This window comes from Dasypus novemcinctus, chromosome 6, assembly GCF_030445035.2.
Source record: "Dasypus novemcinctus isolate mDasNov1 chromosome 6, mDasNov1.1.hap2, whole genome shotgun sequence".
NCBI lineage: Eukaryota > Metazoa > Chordata > Mammalia > Cingulata > Dasypodidae > Dasypus > Dasypus novemcinctus.
This window is the reverse complement of record NC_080678.1, coordinates 64,345,064-64,364,658: the sequence shown is the minus strand read 5'-3', so window position 1 is coordinate 64,364,658 and position 19,595 is coordinate 64,345,064. Positions and strand designations below refer to the sequence as shown.

The window sequence follows — 19,595 nt, the reverse complement described above, 5'->3', positions numbered from 1 at the left end:
CCCCAGGTATCCTATTTGATATATAGATTAGTAACCCCAACATATCCAGATCCAATCAATCATGAATGCTGTGGATTATTCCATGTAAATACATCCAATTCTTTCTATCTCCACTGACACTTCACCTATCAAAATGATAGACTCTTTACATGTTCTCACCTTTCACTAAGGAATTCCTTTTAGGAATAACGACTACCATCAATTCCCAGTCATGTTTTTTTCCACCCAGGACCCAGGCTCAACTTTTTCACACTGAAATCTCATTTGTCTAGTTACTAAAAAAAATCCAATGCCTTTTTATTACTCTTAGGACAAAACCAGTATCCTTAAAATGACCTACTAAGGTTTTGCCCCTCATAGAACATGGGATAATAAAATGTTACTAAGGCTCACTATTAGCCATGCAATAATAAGCGAAATATTCAACCTTTGCCATCAATAAGCTTGATGATTAGAAAAGGGGAAAGATATCAATCAAATAATTCTATAATCAAATATTAAAATGTGACAAAATAAAAAAGTCCACAGAGCTTTGGAAGCCTATAAGGGAGGTTTATGTACACATAAGGTAAAGGAAGCCTTGTTCCTGTTTAAGAAACTTGATCAGACATCTGTAGAAAGATTGAGCTAACTATATTGAAAATTAAAAAAAAAAAGACTGCTCCAATAAATTGTATGATTATGGTCAAGGTCATGTAAGAGATTATTTCCCTTAAAGACAGAAAACATACTTTGTGTGGTTTCTACATGCTCATATTTGCTAAGGTTTTTTTTTTTTTTTTTTTTTTTTAACCACATGTAATATTGGTTCTCTTACTGAGTGGTGTACCCTTGAAAAAATGAATATTCTATTTTACTGTTGTTGGATGTAGTGTTCTCTGAATTATTGTGAGAGGCTTACTGGAATATGTGACTATAACTATGGACTTACCTATTTCTCCTTGCAGTTCAATCAGTTTTTGATTGGTATATGTTGAAGCAATTTTCCCAGGTTCACAAACATTTCTCTTTGTTAAACTCATTTGATGAATGACCCCTTTATCATTAAAAAATCACCTTCTCTATTTCTGGTAATATTATTTCCTTTATATATCCTACTTATTTTGCCAGGCTGCTATTGATAAATACCATACAATGGGTTGGCTTAAACAATGAGAATTTATTGGTTCATAATTTTAAGGGTAGGAAAGTCCAAAATCAAGGTGTCAGCAATTTGATGCCTTCTCCCCAAAGTAACTAACTTTCTGGTGTTGGCTACCAGTGATCCCTGGGGTTGCTTGGCTTGTATACCTGCCTTGCATCACAAGTCAACATCCTTTTCTTTCTTCTCCAGGTTCCTTTGACTTCTGGCCTCTGGCTCCTCTCCGCGGCTTTCTCTTACTCTGTATGAATTACTTTCTTTATAAAGGACTCTAGTAGTCTGATTAAGGTCTACGCTCATTCATCTGAGCTACTCCTTTTATAGCGACATCTATTTACAATGAGGTCACACCCACAGGGATGCAGATGAAAATTAAGAACATGCGTAATTTAGAACATGTCTAAATTATGGGTTATGTAATTCAATCTATGAAAACTTTTCTCTATATATTCTCATTTATAAATATTGAATATCTATAACTATCTATAATATATCCAGTCCTGTTAGTGTTGTTTATTTTTCCATCCTTTTGTTCTTTTTGTCTTTATATTTAGTGCAATTCTTTGTTGCAAAATATAGTTGAATCTTTGCTTTTGCATCCAATATGGCCAATCTCTGCCTTTTGTATATTTAAGCCATTTACATTTGATCTATTAATATGATTAGGTTTAAGTTTATAATTTTGCTACTTTTTATTCCTCTTTTCTTCTTTTTCCTCTTTTAAATTTTTCTGCCTTTTAAAATTATTGAACATTATAATAACAGCATTACATATATATTTAATAAACTAATAATCTCCCCTATTGGCTTATTAGCTACAACTATTTTATTTTAGTAGTTGCTAATATAAGCTTTCTATTGCTGCATAACAAATTACCACAAACTTAATGGCTTAGAAGAACACATATTTATTATCTCACAAAGTCCATGATTCTGGATTTCAGGCAGAATTTCCAATGTTTGGGATTTTGGGTTCTGCTCAAGTTTTCACAAATTTGAAATTAAGGTATTGGCTAGGAGGTGTTGTTCTCTAGATGTTTAATTAGGGAGAGACTGCTTCTAAACTCAAATTATTAGCTGAATTCATCTCCTTGCAGCTTTATGACTGAGGACCCCTCTTTCTTAATGGCTGTCAGATAGAGTCTACCCTTAGTTTCTAGTGGTCACCTACAGTTCCTTGACATGTGGCTCTTCCACTTGGTGGTTCACATCATAGCTGTTCTCTTTTTTCAAGGCCAGTGGGAAAATCTGATTCCATTCCTCTAAGAAGTATTATATTTGAAATGCAATCATGGGAGTGGCATCCTATTACCCTGGTTTTTTATTTTTAATTTTCTTTCTGAGGTTTGAATTGGATAGTGTCTAGGGATTTATTTTCAAGTTTCCCAATCTTTTTTTCTGCAATGTCTACTCTGCTGTTAAAGACATCTAATTTCATTTATAACACTGTAGCTTCCACCTCTATAAGCTTTATTTGTCTTTATTATGTTTTATGTCTCTGCCTTTTTTAAAAATCAACTTTATTGAGGCATGGTACACATTTCAGTTTGCCCATTTAAAGTGTACAACTGAATGGTTTTTAGTATACAGAGTGTTGATAATATCTCCATTATCTAATTGTGTGATATTTTCACCATCCCAACCCTCCAAAAAAATGATACACCTTAGCAGTTACTCTCCATTGCCTCCCACATCTACCGTCTTACCCTAGGCAATAACTAATACACTTTAATTCTCTATAGATTTGCCCTTCCTAGACATTTCCTACAAATGGAGTCATATAATATGTGTTGGCTTCTTTCACTGATCATGTTTTTATGGTAGCATGTGTCAATACTTTTTTTTTATTGCCAAATATCCATTGTAGAGATATACCACTTTTTAAAAAATTCATTCAGCAGTTGATGGGCCTTTCGGTTGTTTCCACTTTTCATCTACTATCAATAATGTTGTTAAAATATTTGTATACAAGTTTGTGTATAGACACTATGTTTTCATTTCTCCTGGATATATACCAAGGTGTGGAACTGTGCATCACACAGTAAATATGTTCAACATGTTGAAGAAATCCTAAACTGTTTTCCAGAGGATGAACCATTTTTAGTCCCTGGCAAATGAATGAGAGTTCCCCTTTTCCATATTCTTATCAACACTTTTGATTGCCTTTTTAATTATTGCTCTCCTTAACTTTTCAAAACTATGGAATATAGTTTGTAATTGTCTTAATGCTCTTGACTGTTGATTCCAACATGTTTCAGTTCAGGTAGCCGATTTCTTTCTGAATTAAGGATTTCATTTTCCGGTTTCTTTGTAAGTCTCAATTTTTAATTGGACACTAGACATTGTAAATTGTGCCTTAATACTTGCTGTATATTTTGTATCCCTATAAACATTATTTGCTTTTGATAGAGTTAAATGATTTGGAAACTAATGTATTTGGGTCATGCTTTTAAAGTCTGTCGGATGGCACTGGGTTAGTGGTTAGTCTAGGGCTAATTATTCCCTACTACCCAATTATGAAGTTTCCCAGGCTGACTGGTGGAAGACCCCACTATTCCTTACATTGCGTGATCCCCTGGCACTGTTACCTTTCAACCCTTCGTCGTTCTTTCCCTGGCCTCAGATAGTTTCCACAGACACAGATCAATTCTCAGCTATACTCGAGAAAGCCCTCTGCAGAACTCCGAGCTCTCTCTGCGCAGATCTCTCCTTTGCTGTATACTCTGCGCAGAACACTGAACCACTTATCTTCCCGGAATATCAGCTTCATCCTGTCACCTCAGGTAGTCCGCCAGGCTCTGATTGGGTTCCCTCTGCACAGCACCTTGGACTGGACAAGCATTCAGTTCACATTCTTTGCCTCCCGGTATCTCCAGAGTCATTGTTGTTCGTTATCTGACGTTGACGGTCTTGGAATATAGCCCCCGTGTTCTTCTTCTATGGGAATAGAATCTTTAAAATAAAGAGAAATGTGTGAGTTTCCCTTAAAACACAAACTAAGCGCAAAGATTTCCCCTTTTCCAGTCGAAGGAGAACGCGGACACACGTAGCAAAGTGAAAACCCCACCTCCAGCCCGGTCCTTGGCACCGCCTACGAACGGGCGCGCAGGCGCAGAACCAGAGCGGCCCCGCTGGACCCTGCCACAACTGCGCCTGCGCCAACTCGCGGGGCGTACCGATGAGAATCCGCGCCTGCCAATCAGAGCGCACAACGTTCCTTGCTCTCCGCTTAATCAACACCGGAGCCAATCGTCTGCTGGCGCGCGCAGTCTGCGCCGTATCCAAACGAGACGAAGGGGTTGGGACGGAGTAGTTTCCTGGAAGAGCGAAACGGGGTCTAATGGAGGCGACCGAGTCCGCGACCCAGGCTGCAGCCCTAGAGTAAGTGTTTGCCGTGCTGCTAGGTGGCATCGGGGGCGGGCCGGGGCAGACCTTGCGGAACTCCTCGTCCAACGGAGCCCCCTTCCACTTTTACAGGTTGTTGGGGTTCGATTTCGCAGGAAAGTGATCCTGATTCCACTCGCTCAGTCTTGGGTTCCTGAGGTGACTTGCACCTCTCCAAGAGTACGGCATAGTAGGGACTGTTTGTTATTCCCCACATATACACACTCCAAAAGAGTGTGTTCTAGAAGGGAACATTTTCATCCCTGTCTTCTCTTCGTGGGTTGTCTCATTCTAGCAGGAGACTTCATCCCCAGGAGACATGCTAGAAATACCATTTCTGTCTTCTCCCTGTCCTCTCTCTCCCTCCCTCCCTCCCACAATAGGTTATGTGGTCTCTATTCATGCCCCCTAGTGGGCTGCCCTAGCCCCTAACCAGAACGAGCCTGGAGGGCCTAGATGGAAACTTCAGTTCTCTGTCCTGAGCCCCATCTTAGGAATCCGGAGATCTGCCCCAAGACTAGTGCTTTCTGCCAGGAGATCTCCTCATGGCCAGTCAGAATATTACTTTGTTCTTTCCTTTCACTGCCTATCTCCCTGCCTGTCATCAGATCTTCACTCAAGTGGCTTCTTCTCATTGAAACATTCATTTAAAATTACACTCCCTCAACCCCCACGTATTATTCCCCTTGCCCTGTTTATTTTTCCTCATGGAACGTATAACCACTGTATGACCTCCATGCACACAAGCCTGGGTCCCATGACATGTGGGCACACATTCTCCAGAAGTACACTGCCAGGAGACTGGAGACTGCAGTTGCCTCTGTTTCTCTGCCCCTTTAGGGCTCTGGCCGAGGTGACAGCCATCCTGAAGCCAGTAGGCCTGCAGGAGGAGGCAGAAGTGCCTGCTCAGATCCTGGCTGAGTTTGTGATGGTATGTACAAGATGGAAGACAGCCTTTTGGAAGTCAGGGGTTGGTCTTGGAGATAGCGGGCAGCATTGATGGTGAGCGAACAGGAATGAAGCCTTATTGGCCTATAGTTCAAGGAGATGAGGGTATTCTTTGCCTCTTCACTCTCTCTGAACAGGACTCTCGGAAGAAGGACAAGCTGCTCTGCAGCCAGCTGCAGGTAGTAGACTTCTTGCAGGACTTCCTGATGCATGAGGACACTGTGCAGGGACTGCACCCCTTGGCTTCCGAAGACATGAGCCGTGAGTAGGCAGGGAGTTGCGATAGGGGCTGCGATAGGGGAAAGAAGAGAGTCTGGGAGGCCTGCCTCACCCATGCCTTCATTCCTGTGGCTCATTGCAGGGCAGAATGCAATTGCAGCCAAAGAACACTGGAAAGAGCTGAAAGCCACCTACCAGGAGCATGTGGAGGCCATCACAAGTGCCCTGTCACAGGCCCTGCCTCAGTTGGAGGAGGCCCAGAGGAAGCGGGCACAGCTTCAGGAGGCCCTTGAACAGCTCCAGGCCAAGGTCCACCTAGGAACCTGGGTAGGGGTTGGAGAGGGCAGGGAGAGGAGTAAGGAAAGGATGAGCAGCTGGGTTAGATCCACTTTCCTCCTCCCAAAATCCAACCAGAAAAATACTCTTTCCCTTTTCTTGCCCCATTGTCTTACTTATCCACAGAAGCAAGTGGCCATGGAGAAATTTAGAGAAGCTCAGAAGCAGTGGCAGCTGCAACAGGTGGGTCAGCCCCCCTAGGAGAATATCCTTTCCCACCACCATGCCACTGAGCCTGTCCTTTCCCCAGAAAACTTCGTTTTCTCATATGAGGTGGTACAGAGTAGATACCAACATGGGTTTGAGTCCCAGCACTTCACTTACTACTGCATGACTTTGGGCAAGTCATCTAACTTCCTGTGCATCTGTTTCTTCATTTGTGAAATGGGAGGATACTTCTATCCTATAGAAGTATTAGAGGAGTAACTAACCATTACAGAAAGTACTTTAAAGGGTACCTGGCACATAACAAGCTAAGTAAGGGTGGTCCTAATCCCTGTGCGCCTTCCCTCCAGAGTCTCTCACCCTGGAAAGCTCATTCTGAATCTTTCTTCTCTCCAAGTCCCTGCTGCTGCCCCAAACGTGCAGGGGCTTTCTTTCCCTCTGTGGGCATTAGCCCTGAGCCGGGTCTAGATTGGAAAGATGTCTCTAAAATCTCAGCACCTTACTCCTGGCAGGAGAAGCGTCTGCAGCATTTGGCAGAGTTGTCAGCAGAGGTGAGGGAGCGTCAGAAAGGAACTCATCAGGAAGTTGAGCGGCTATATCAGGAACTTGGTGTCCTGAAGCAGCAGGCAGGGCAGGAACGGGAAAAGCTGCAGAGGTGAGGCTGGCAGCATGCATTGCAAGTAGAGTGGTCTGGCTGAATTCCCTCCTCTCACACCCCTCCCTCCCCTTTCTCCTAGGCACCAGGCCTTCCTCCAGCTTCTACACACGCTGCAGGGTGAGCCTGTCTTCCCTGAGGCTGAGGCAGGGGCTGAGCCACCACCGGAGCTGCCCCTCCACCTGGATAAGCCCCAGCAGCTGACCTGGCCCCAGGAGCAGAACACTGGGGACATCGTGGGGAGAGAAAGGGTTTTGTCCTCCAAGGTGAATGAGGAGTGGGATAGATGGAAGGCAAGTGGGGAGAGAAGCTGGGAGCTAGGTCTCATCCACTACTCACACCATGTATTCTCAAGGCTGATGGCCCACAGCCTGCTGGAGATGCAAGCTTGCCACGGCTCCCTACAGGACAGCAGCATGGGGAAGGATGCCAGAACAGGTCAGACCCCAACTCAGGCCCTGGTGTCCTTGGACTGCAGGTGTGAAAGGAGTGAGGGCCTCTAGTCTACTTTCAGCATCTGAGCTCCACTGTTCATGGGGGCAGGGTGGTATAGGAAGGAACCTATGATATGGTTGGAGTTTATCCCCCCACCCCCTTACCCGGCTTCCCTGGGCTAACCTCTCTGTTCCTCTTCCCTAGTTCCCTGGCCCCACCCTCTTTGCAGGTTCGACTGTGAACTCCCCAGAACAGCCTGATTCGTGACAACCACCACATGGGGGTAGGCTATGGATTCTGCTTATTGAAATCCTTAGATCTCTCTTGGTAGCCTGTTTGTAACTCTAACAGATGCAAAAAGGCCACTAACATGACAGGAGTTGGAACTAGTATGGAGGGAGGGGATTCACATGGGCAGGGGGCCCTGGACTGAGGCCTCTGGGGTTGCTGCCCAAGTCCATGTGATGTAACCATTCTGAACTTAATCAGGGAGGGAAGAGTGCCTTATGTAGGTGATTAAAATATGGGAAGATGAATTTATTCACTGATCCAAATGTTTGTTGAGCCCTTGCCCTCTGTTGGGCCCCCTTGCTGCAAACTGGCGCTGCAGCAGTGCACTGACCTGACTTCATCCCTGCCCACATGGAACATAATGAGGGCGAGCAAGTAACCACATTAATAAGATGGTTTCAGAGAACACTCAGTATATCAGAGAGTAATTATATTGAGTACCAGTGGGAAAACACAGGGACCCTTATCTGTCTGTTGGTCTGTGTCTGAGTTTCTGTTTCCCTTTGTCTTTGTGTGTATATTCTCTGGAGATTCTGCATGAATGTTTCTGTGTCTTTTGCTTTCAGTCTGTTCCTCTCTGCATGATTGGCTCATTGTGTCAAGGGTGAGGGGCATTGCTGTGTGCAAGAAAGATATTTATTCAGATATTTAAGGCTATATATTTCTAGTTTATTCTAATTTGGTTAGAGAATGTGGTCTATATAATAAAACCTTTGAAATTTGGTGAGGGAAGCAGTTATAGTCTTGAATGTGTTCATTTTTTATGGTTCATGCAAGCTTGGAAAGAATGTGTGTTATGTTATCCAGATGTCTTAGAGCAGGGGTTCATAACGAGGGAGCCTGTGACCTTGAATTGAAAAAAATAACTCACATAGATGTCTAGCATGATATGTGTTGCCTTGCCAAATATTACACCACAGTTTCATGTTCTTATTCAAGATAAACAGTCTACACATTGACATGTCTTTAAAAAATAAAATTTAGCTTTCCTCTATTTTTGATATATTGGATTATTATTTAATGTGTTAAGTTAAAGGAAGCACATGTTTTTTATTTTAGTAACTATTTCAATATATGTAACTGATTTCCTTTGTAATTTTATTTTCTGCATTTAAAAATTCTTGTGGGGACATGTTGGTGCAGGTGTGATATACTTATTAAATACACAGTATAGTGTGGACTTAGTATGATTTTTATTTTGACATATCATGTTCTGAGTGCAGTGGCTAACTACCTGCAAACAAATTGGAAAGGCTGGAGGAGGTGGTTTTATGACACTGTGGGAAAAACTTGAATTTCTGAATGTTTGCTGAAAAGAACTATTTGAACAGATGATGAACTGTGTTAGGTTACCAGGTATTGAAATTATGGGAAAGTTGTAAAATGTAGTTTTGAATAATCCTAAAATTTAATTTAAAGACATGCTAATGTTGACTATCAAACTATCTACTGCTACGTTCTGAGAAGGGGTCTGTGGTTTTTACTTGACTGGCAAAGGGATCCGTGGAACAAAAAAGGTTACGAACCCCTGTCTTAGAGTATGCTTGTCTTTTGTTTGTTTGTTTTTTCAGTTTATATCTTCTGTATTCTTAAGTTTTTTTTTCAGTAAAGCTATCTCTCTTTCCATCGTCACAATTTTGAAAATCATGTAATTCAAGTTTCACTTCTCACATTATACCCTGCCATGAATTGAAAGGCTAACGTCTGCAATTTATATTTTTTTTGTATAGTGCTAACTTTGTATGTACTTTTTGCAGCAGTGGCAGTCAGTGAAAATCATGAATGTCTGAAAATAGTTCTTTTTTCCTTGTGATATCAATATATATTCATTTTTGAATTGCAATTATATATTTTATTGAGGTTTTATTGGTTATTTTCATGAACTTGTTCTTCCAAAGGGAAATAAAACAAGTATCTACAAAGATGTATGAAATTATTAGGCATGACATCTGAGAAGTTTTTGCTAATTTTGAAAACAGAGTAATTAGTCTCACAGTTAATTTTCTCCCATTTTAGAGCCTTTCTGTGTCAATAGATCCTATTTTTCTATTATAGAATTTATGCAACTTGTATTGCAATTTTTATATCTCCTCTGAGCCAAATATGCATACATTTTAAAATACAAATGGAGTGTGAAATTAAATAAATTGGTTTTATTACTATAACAAGTCCAGTCTTTAAATGACCCTTTTAGTACTTATACCCTGGCGTCTATGGAACTTATTGTATGGATTGGAAGTTCATTAATTAACAAGCACACCTTACTGATTCACTTTACTTTTGGAACTTGAAATAACCTAGGCACTAGTACTGAGTACTGAAAACCAACATTTATTTATATTTTTTGAGACCTTTCCTAATTTTACATTTTGGGTGTATAAATTCTCTTACGTAAGACATAGTTATGAAAAACCTTATTAATCTTTATAGAGTTCTCAGTGTGAGAGATTAGATTTCAAATGCCATATTCAACTGCATTTCTAAAGTTCAAGTTATCAGATGAGCTTTATTAAGTACACCTATATGAGGCATGCAAAATTCATTTTATCCTGTACTTCATAGTGGTCAGACCCATGTGAAGGTGTCAGTGATTATTTAAAATAGATTAGTTATTGTATACCTGGAGTCACATTTTGAGATGGAAAAGCAGTAGGAAAATCCAGGGACTGTGCTTTCAGGAGATGGTAGGACTATTACATATGAGATTATCTATCACCTATACAATTTATAAAAGAAACTATAGAACTGTCTAAAATATAATGCACAAATATTTGGTTTGTACATAGTATATAAAAATAGAAAGGAAAAAAATGTTGCAGTAATCAAACTAGTTTTGTTTAATGGAAGAATGAGTTTATGTAAAATGTATTTCCATAGATTCCCCAAGTTATAAAATTGTATTGCATAAACTTTGAGGCTAATCTTCAGAATCAATCATAAAGACCAAGAATGCCAATTTTATTATTTAATCTAGTTTTATTAATACTAGTAGGTATATTAAATTCTCAACCTTTTCTTGAAATCAGTGGACAATAATTTGTGCTTTACATGTATATTTGATGGAAAATACTTTCTTCAGGGACAGAGACCTGTCCAGAGTCTCCATATATGTAAGGTCAGGATTACCACGGCCAGGCATTGTAGAAGTACAAAAGTAATTTGGTACGATCTATGTACTGACGTTTAAATTCTTCCATTCAGTTATGTCATGAAGATAATGAAGAGACTGCTGGAAGGAAGGGGTTTTGTTTTCTAGCTTGAAAATCCTAGTCTTGATAACTATGGTACCTACCTTTGTTTCAGGGTATCGTTTTCAACCATGGTGAAGAAATAAGATAAAATTAAAGAAATTATAAATTTAGTAGGGGTATATATACAAATACACACAAACATACATATAATTGCCTGAAGTATTGGGGATTAGATAGAGGAAGTAACTGCATAAGGGGTATTAGGCTTCTCTTTTTCAGAGACAGATCTTGTAATTAACCATTTGCCCTCATAATTCCTCTGTATTGTAATAGATACCTTTTATCCACAAATGGATTTACAGCAGTGCCTTCTTACTTTAAAAGTACTAAGTAAATATTCACTGGATTATGTGTGATCAAACCTTATCTTTTCTTGGATCTGTAGGTGTTTTCTAGAATTTGTCGAGTGCCATCTACAGCAAATACACAGAGTCCAGTGTTAGAAAACCTTAAATTACTCTCAGATAGTATGAAATTCAAGGATTTCTGCCCCAACAATTATGATTTCATTATTTTTTAATGATAGACCATAAATTAAAGATATACAACTGGTGATTTACTACATCTGCAAACTTTGTTAAATTGTCTCTTGCCACTTAAAACTAACTTCACGGCAGATTATGGGAAAAATGGAGGAAACAAAAACACTTCTGTGCCCCTAACACCAGTTACATTTTTTCATGAGAACATATTAAATACATTAGTCAATAAATTGAATATCTCCTTCATGAAAGTCAGGTGCTGCATACTGGAGTTCAAAAGACTTATTTTTGAATCCTACCATCAAGGAGTTTACTAATCAATAAATAGGGGCCCTGATAAGGCATGAATGCTGTGATAGAAGCAACCTAGATTGAAAGTGTCAGGTTTCACAAAGAAATGCCTTTGAACATTTTCAGAACAAAATAAATTAACCAGAAATAGATTTCATTAAGCATTTATTGACTGTTAGCTATGTGCTGAACAAAAGTTTTGGGGGTAAAAAAAGATAATATCCTTGCTTTCTTTGAATTTAAATGTAGACATGGAAGAAAATGCATGAAAAACTTATAACAAAAATAATGTTTTCTGTCATTTTTAAGGATTAAGCGTGTTTTGACAGCACTGAGCATAGTCTCATATACTAGGTGGAAAGAATATCTTTAGCGGAGTTCAGGAAGTGAGAAAGACTGGTGATTTAAGGAATGCCAGTGGCCAAGCAGAACTTGGAGCATAAAGTATAAGGAGAAGTGGGAGTCGTGAATTCATAAGGATTTTGTGGCTTTCCTCTGATGGCTATAAGGACACAAAAGCTTTCACCCAGGTGGCATGAAAACCTGTTGAAGTGGGTTTATTCCTATATTGGCAAAAGTTCTACAGGTGTGTTTTTATCTTTTGACATAGAACTGTCTGGGAAATCACACCATTTTGAAGTACATTCATTCTAGGTAGAATGCACATTTAAAAAGCAGTACAAATACTTTGATACTCAACAGGTAAACACATCTCCCTGAGTAATGATTGCTTATTGGGATTTGCTATAATGACAGCAACTAGAAAGCTGAAATCCATTTAGGCAATTAGATATCTTATAAAGCAACATGAGAGTCATATCAGAATGGAGCCTCTTATTTTAGACTGTTGGCTGCTTAAGAGTAAGAAGTATACAGTGATTGTAATTATGAAAGGCTGCATATTATACCCATCAAAATAATCTCTAAAGTTCAATGATGCTAGCATTTCTGGATGGTGACAGTTACCAATCAAAACAAGTACATTGCCAGTGTTAATTGACTAGAACTACCTTTCACACAGCAGTATTACTTGGTGTATTAGCCACTGAAGGCTTTTGAATTGATTTTCTAAGAACATTGAAAAGTACTTTCAGCAATGCAAACTCACCATGCTTAAGTAATATTCTACTTCTCAAAGTTTCAGGAACAAAATTAGAAAATAGAGAAAACCTTTATAATGTAAAAAGTTTATGTTAAAGTATAGTAACTTCACATAGATTAGCAAAACTAGTGCTTTGTTTTTAAACACTGCCCTATGACTACCATAATAACTAATTTTACAACTTAATGATGTTGAACAATATTCAGAGATTACTGGAATTTAAACATGAGAGAAGATACATTGTTAGGTGCCTGTGTCACCCTTGGCAATAGTGACAGGATGTTCCAATGGTTTTGAGACAGGAATAAAAAGATACTTATTTTTAAAGTGTTTGCCTATCAGAAGAAGAAATCTATTTTTCAAACCTCCCCATCTTTCTCCCCATCCCAGGAATTTTCAAGAGCAGTTCAATAACTAAGTTTGGGTCTGGCGATGTTGTTGTAGTGGTGATCTGAAAGTATAAGAGTATGTAGTGGTGGGGAAGGTTACTCATAAAACAACAAAATGGATGGACTAATCAGATAATTCAAATCATACATACAGTTTCCTTTATACAATAGGAAATCTAAAACCATGGAGTTACTTATGCTTCAAGGCATAACTTTCATTATATAGCTAAATAATGTAGTGATTTTGACCTTTGTTTCAGTTTGTAGCTCAGTAAACTTAGTACCCAATAACTAGAGTGTGATTTAAGGGAAATATATAAAATGACTTTTCTCTAAAGTAGTCTTTTCTGTTGGACATGTTACAGTATTTTATTTTAATTTGGCAACAGGTTATAATGCTGTGTATGGTTTTCCCAGCTAGGTCTCTTGAGCATCGAACGTTTTTATGTATATATATATATATACATAAATTCTAAATTATGGATGCAGGCATTTTCTCTTTATAATTTAGTATATTCTTTATTTTTTAAGGAGTCATTTATTTCAATCATGAAGACACCTGGAAGCTACAGGAAACTCATCTAACTTTGTTGCAGTATGGATTGCTATTAGAGGTTTGCTATTTTCTACCTGGATATCCTGTTTATTTGTAAAGAAGTTAAATGACAGCCTGGTTCATTTTAAATTTTGTGTTAAGATGTCATTCACACTTAGTGTTGCTTAGAATTCAAGAAATGTTTTCTGCTCGAATGTTTGTCTTTCTTTGACATATTAAATTTTGTGAAGAGGACAATGGACTTGTTTTATTTCAGTTGAAGTCTATTGAAGCCTGTCTAATATTTCTGACTTGGTTAATTATGTGAAATTATATCTATTACTGATGTAACATATATAATATATTAAATACTTTGAATTAAAAATATAATTTCTTCCCAGGCATCACTATATCCTCACAGAAGTATATATGATTGGTGAAAGATCTGGATAAATAATCTCCATCTGTTTCAGTTTCCCAGCTGCTAAACACATACCATATAATGGGTTGGTTTAAATAACAGAAATATATTGACTCATAGTTTTGAAGGTAGGAGAAGTCCAAAACCAAGGTGTCAGCAAGATTATGCTTTCTCCTGAAAGACTATGGCATTCTGAGACTGACTGCTGTGATCCTTGGGTCCTTGGCTTTTCTGTTACATGGCAATGCACATAGCAGCATTTTGTCCTTTCTCCTCTGGATTCCATTGACTTCTAGCTCTTTGCTTCCCATGGCTTTCTCTCCATGGCTGAGTTTCATTTTGTTTATAAAGGATTCCAGTAATCCAGATTAAAGCCCAACTGATTTAGTTGGCCACCACCTTAACTAGAAATAACATCATCAAAACATCCTATTTTTAATGGATTTCACAACTACAGAAATAGGTTAAGAATATGTTTTTCTGGATTACATAATACATCTCTAACACCATCCTTATAACAAACCATTTTAAGATTTCTATAAAATTTCATACTTTTGTCCTTGGTCCTTGATTTGCAGTTTCTCTACACTCTTGTGCCATTTTATATTACAGTGTCCCTCATGTCCCTCTTGAATTGGCCCAATGTCTTATTCATTTACTAAAGGATACTACTCTACTTCTTGAATTGGAAACCACACTCCCACTATATCTCATACCATGTTGAGTACTTGTTGCTTGCTACTATAATAATGATTTCTTTTTTCTGAACAGTCCATATCTAGTAAAATTAAGTTAAATAATTTTCAGTGAAAACTGAACTTTCTAAGTTTCCTTATTTATTTAACCTATGTTGTCCTAAGTATATCTGGCATGAGAATAGTTCTTTGAAGGCAACCAGAGGCTCTTTGAACATTGTTGCCCTTCACGAAATGAAGGGGAAAAAATCCATTTGAATTCATGGACTAATAGAAAACAGGCCTGAGGAAAGCAAGTTGACCACCTATAGTGTGCACAAAGCAAACAGTTCAAGTGTCCTTTGATCATAAATATCTTTGAAAATCTATGGCAATGGGTTTTAGAGTTTATATGAATGTTGTTGTAATATTATGGTGTGATATTCTGATTGGCTTTGCTCAGTGTAGGTGTACATTGATTTATATAAAATAGTTATCATTGATGGTCTTTCTCTGCTTACACTCCCATAACAGGCACCCATACTCACTGCTGGCTCTCTTTCCTTAATGTGACTTAAACCACTTCCCCCACACAGTATTGCATGCAAACACTACTAATTGATAGATTTTTGGCATGTGCCTCAAATATTTTTTCTATATTTACAAAAATGTTAAAGTTAACCTAAAATGAATATGCTACAGAAATATGTGGGGTGAGGGAATAACTCCATGTGAGGTAGAGTGGATCTAAAGATTGTTTTGGAAATATTTCCATATGATCCATGGGCCTTTGTAGAAGGTGTGTTTCATAGGGAATTATTAGACTAAAATATATTCTAGGCAAAAGAAGTTAATTGAGAATAACCGAAATATTGGATAATGTAAGAATGTTTTTAGGAACAAGAAGTAGCAATGTGGCTGAAGGAAAAGATGTATATGTATATGTGATGGGGAGAAAATTGTGAATTGGAATACAAACATTAGTTGGACAAGTTATGATAAATGATGACCTAAGAAGTTTGAGGTTAAGAGATAAAAGTGAATAGCTGTTGAAAATTTAGTAGATTTTTTCTTTTATTTGTCATCTCTTAATATTGATATTGTCACCTACCTAATTGGATTTCTAATGAAAGTAGCAGATTATTGGCAGCCCACAGTTTTTAAAACAGAAATTGATAGTCAGCTTGTAGGTATTTAACCCCTCTCTTCTTTTTTTTTTTTAAGATTTATTTTTTTATTTATTTCTCTCCCGTTCCCCCCAACCCCCGGTTGTCTGTTCTCTGCGTCTATTTGCTATGTGTTCTTCTTTGTCAGCAGCACGGGAATCTGTGTTTCTTTTTGTTGAGTCATCTTGTTGTGTCGGCTCTCCGTGTGTGCAGTGCCATTCCTGGGCAAGCTGAACTTTCTTTCGAGCTGGACAGCTCTTCTTATGGGGTGCACTCCTTGCACGTGGGGCTCCCCTACACGGGGACACCCCTGCGTGGCAGGGTACTCCTTGCGTGCATCAGTGCTGCACGTGGGCCAGCTCCACACGGGTCAAGGAGACCCAGGGTTTGAACCACAGACCTCCCATGTGTTAGATGGATGCCCTAATCACTGGGCCAAGTCCGCTTCCCCCTCTCTTCTTTTAGGTGTTAACTAATTAAATATTATTATCATTTATAGACTACCTGAGGATCATGTGTTACATCCTTTTCCTAATGAAAAAAAAATGTCAGCAATAATCATGATATATTCAGGGCCCTTGTTTCATTGTTGTATATATATATATATATATAGTCACTGTAGTCCAAATGTGTTACCTGGGAAGACAGTGTCACTGGTCCTCTAGTTCTTAAAACTGGCTGTGCAATAGCATTACATAGAGGTGTATTTTTTTAAAATGCAGTTTATAGGCACCACTCTGGGAGATTCTAATCACAATTCCTGGCTCATGTTCCGTGAATTTAACTCCTCAGGTAATTTTGATTCGGGGGACTTAGGGACCATTTTCTTGAGAACATTACCCTGGTTAATAATTTCCCTATAGGAGTGGTCCCTAAATCCACTGCATTAGTTTACCAATCCCTAGATAGTTCTTATAATGATGGAAAGCCAGACATGTACAATTTTCAAAAGGGTTAGAGATCCTGAAAGGATCTGAGGGAGCTGAGAGTGCTGGCATACTAGGAAGGGTTGGGTATGACATAATGGTGGGAGAGCTCTGTGGTCTGGCAGAAGTGTGAAATCAAAGAAGTGCAGCCTGAGGCAGAAAGATGATGCTGAGAGTAGTAAAAATAAAAGCAAACTTCTGTTTCACTGTTAGCAAAGTATGGGCTTTTTTTAAACTTTATTTCAACTTCAAAAAATAAATAACAGACGAAAGTTACTTTAACAAATTATGGAAGAAAACAGCTTATTTTGGACTACCGTTGAAGATGGTAAAAAAAGTTCTATATTCTATGAAGCCTTTGAAATATTGGGGTTCTAAGGTAGCTTAAACCTTCTGAACGCAATCTTGATTCCCCAAACAAATACTTCAGGAAAACTATCTTTAAACTTTCATAATAGTAAACATTTATTGAGCTTGTAAGGCCATTTTTCAAAGAATCTTCATCTCACATATTTTTTGTAGTTTTCAAATGGAATTTTGGTCAAACACTTGGATACTATCTCTGTTCAATTCTCCATTTCCCTGTACCTAAGATACAAAAATATGTTACCACTTAGTGCTACATTCACTATTCCTACAATCTCTCAAGTTGTGCTTAAACCCCAAGATATATACAGTTTGAAGAAACAGTTCCTGAATTGTTCATAGCTTAAAATGTAAGTAATAAAATAATCTTATATTCATAGGAACATTGAACAGTTTTAATCATATTGTTTCACATTTAAAGGATGGACAGTTTATAACTCCTCTTAAAATACTGCCTTCTCTAAGAACAGAGGACAGATAAGTTGCAAAGTGACTAATGAATTCTGCTTCTATAGACCCCTGTATAAGCACTGAACAAAAGGTTTGCTTGGTAGGTTTATAATACAATCAAAATCAACCAGTAAGTCAAGGGAACTGCTACATGTTACTTGTGAGTTTGAAATATTTTATTCTTTAAACTTTTTCATTATTTTTTTCTTCCTTCAGTTACTGCATTGTCTCAGCTGTGAGTTATTTAATGTGCACATTCATATCAGTATTTCCACTCCTCTTTTTAGTTCCCACATCACTTGCACTTACTTCTCTCCTGTTTGTCAAATTCCTTACTGCAGCCTGAAGAACCCATGAGAAGAGTGAACCACCATCCCAAATGTTTGTTTGTTTGTTTTTTAAAGATTCATTTTTTATTTATTTCTCTCCCCTTCCCCTCCTTGTCTGCTGTCTGTGTCCATTCACTCTGTGTTCTTCTGCATCCCCTTGTATTATCAGGTGGCCCTGGAAAACTGCCTTTTTTTTTTGTCACGTTATCTTGCTTTGTCAGCTCTTCATGTGTGCGGCGCCACTCCTAGGTGGGCTGCACTTTTTTTTTCATGCAGGGAGGCTCTCCTTGCTGGGCACACTCCTTGCATGTGGGGCTCCCCTACTCGGGGGTGCCCCTACATGGCACGGCACTCCTTGAGTGTGACAGCACTGTGCTTGGGCCAGCTCATCACGTGTCAGGAGGTCCTGGGTATAGACCCTCCTTGTGATAGGCAGATGCTCTATCAGTTGAGCCATGTCCCCTTCCCCCAAATATTTTTTTTAAGTTTTATTTTATTTATTTATTTTCCCCTACCCACTCACTTGCATTTGCTGTGTGCTCGTCTTCCTTCTAGGAGGTACCAGGAACTGAACCTGGGACCTCCTGTGTGGGAGGTAGGCACCTAATCGCTGGAACCACCTCCGTTCACTGCTTTGTTGTGTCTCTTTATTATGTTTTTCTCCCTGTGCCTCTTGTTGCACCATCTTGTGTCAGCTCGCCGCTCCAGCCCGTTGTGTCAGCGTGCTGTCTTGCTTCTCTTCTTTAAGAGGCACTGGGAACTGAACCCGAGAACTCCCATGTGGTAGGTGGGAGCTCAATTGCTCAAGCCATATCCGCTTCCCACCAAATGGTTTTCAAAAATTGTTAAAAACATGGGAAGCGGACTTCGCCCAGTGGATAGGGTGTCTGTCTACCACATGGGAGGTCCGCGGTTCAAACCCTGGGCCTCCTTGACCCATGTGGAGCTGGCCCATGCGCAGTGCTGATGCACTCAAGGAGTGTCATGCCACACAGGGGTGTCCCCCACGGAGGGGAGCCCGACGTGCAAGGAGTGCACCCTGTATGGAGAGCCACCCAGTGTGAAAAAAGTGCAGCCTGCCCAGGAGTGGCGCTGCACACACGGAGAGCTGATGCAGCAGGATGCAACAAAAAAAGAAACAGATTCCTGTGCCGCTGACAACAGCAAAAGTGGACAAAAAGAATACGCAGCAAATGGACACAGAGAACAGACAACTAGGGCGGGGGGGTGGGAAGGGGAGAGAAATAAAATAAATCTTTTAAAAAAAAACTTTCAGTATCACAATTCAGTGTTATTATTTTGCATCATACCCTTAGAGGTTTCATGATGGACTACAATGATTTCCTTTTATCATTCTAACTTTGAAAAGTCACAGGCCCTCTTTTTACATTTTAATATTTACTTCATAATTGCTTCCACCAATCTTTCTCTGTCTTTACCCCCTCCACACCCCCTACCTCTAAACTGGGATGAAAACCATATAAGATGGTGCAGTTTGGGGATGTTGTTTTTCCTCATTTTTTTTTCTTCCTGAATTATTTGATCCTCAATGCTGTTTAACCTACAAAACAATGTCTGGTAATCCCTTTGTATTTGGATAAAGTTAAGAAATCTCAACCAATTGCCATTTTAACACTGA

At 39.0% G+C, this 19,595-nt stretch overlaps 1 protein-coding gene across 3 annotated transcripts; it reads left to right on the top strand.

The window, feature by feature from the left end:
• The first annotated feature begins 4,321 nt into the window (after window positions 1-4,321).
• On the top strand, window positions 4,322-13,959 carry ZWINT (ZW10 interacting kinetochore protein). 3 transcript variants are annotated; one of them, XM_004471569.5, is made up of 10 exons: window positions 4,322-4,522; window positions 5,366-5,456; window positions 5,611-5,734; window positions 5,835-6,019; window positions 6,155-6,211; window positions 6,706-6,848; window positions 6,931-7,114; window positions 7,204-7,286; window positions 7,488-7,566; window positions 13,621-13,958. In XM_004471569.5, the coding sequence occupies exons 1-9, from the start codon at window positions 4,482-4,484 to the stop codon at window positions 7,522-7,524; spliced, it is 945 nt and encodes a 314-aa protein (XP_004471626.1). In that variant the 5' UTR covers window positions 4,322-4,481; the 3' UTR covers window positions 7,525-7,566; window positions 13,621-13,958. The 3 variants fall into 3 exon arrangements, with proteins under 3 accessions (XP_004471626.1, XP_012385695.1, XP_012385696.1); XM_012530241.4 differs by having other exon boundaries at window positions 5,835-6,001; window positions 13,621-13,957; XM_012530242.4 differs by lacking the exon at window positions 7,204-7,286 and having other exon boundaries at window positions 13,621-13,959.
• The last annotated feature ends 5,636 nt before the right edge of the window (window positions 13,960-19,595 follow it).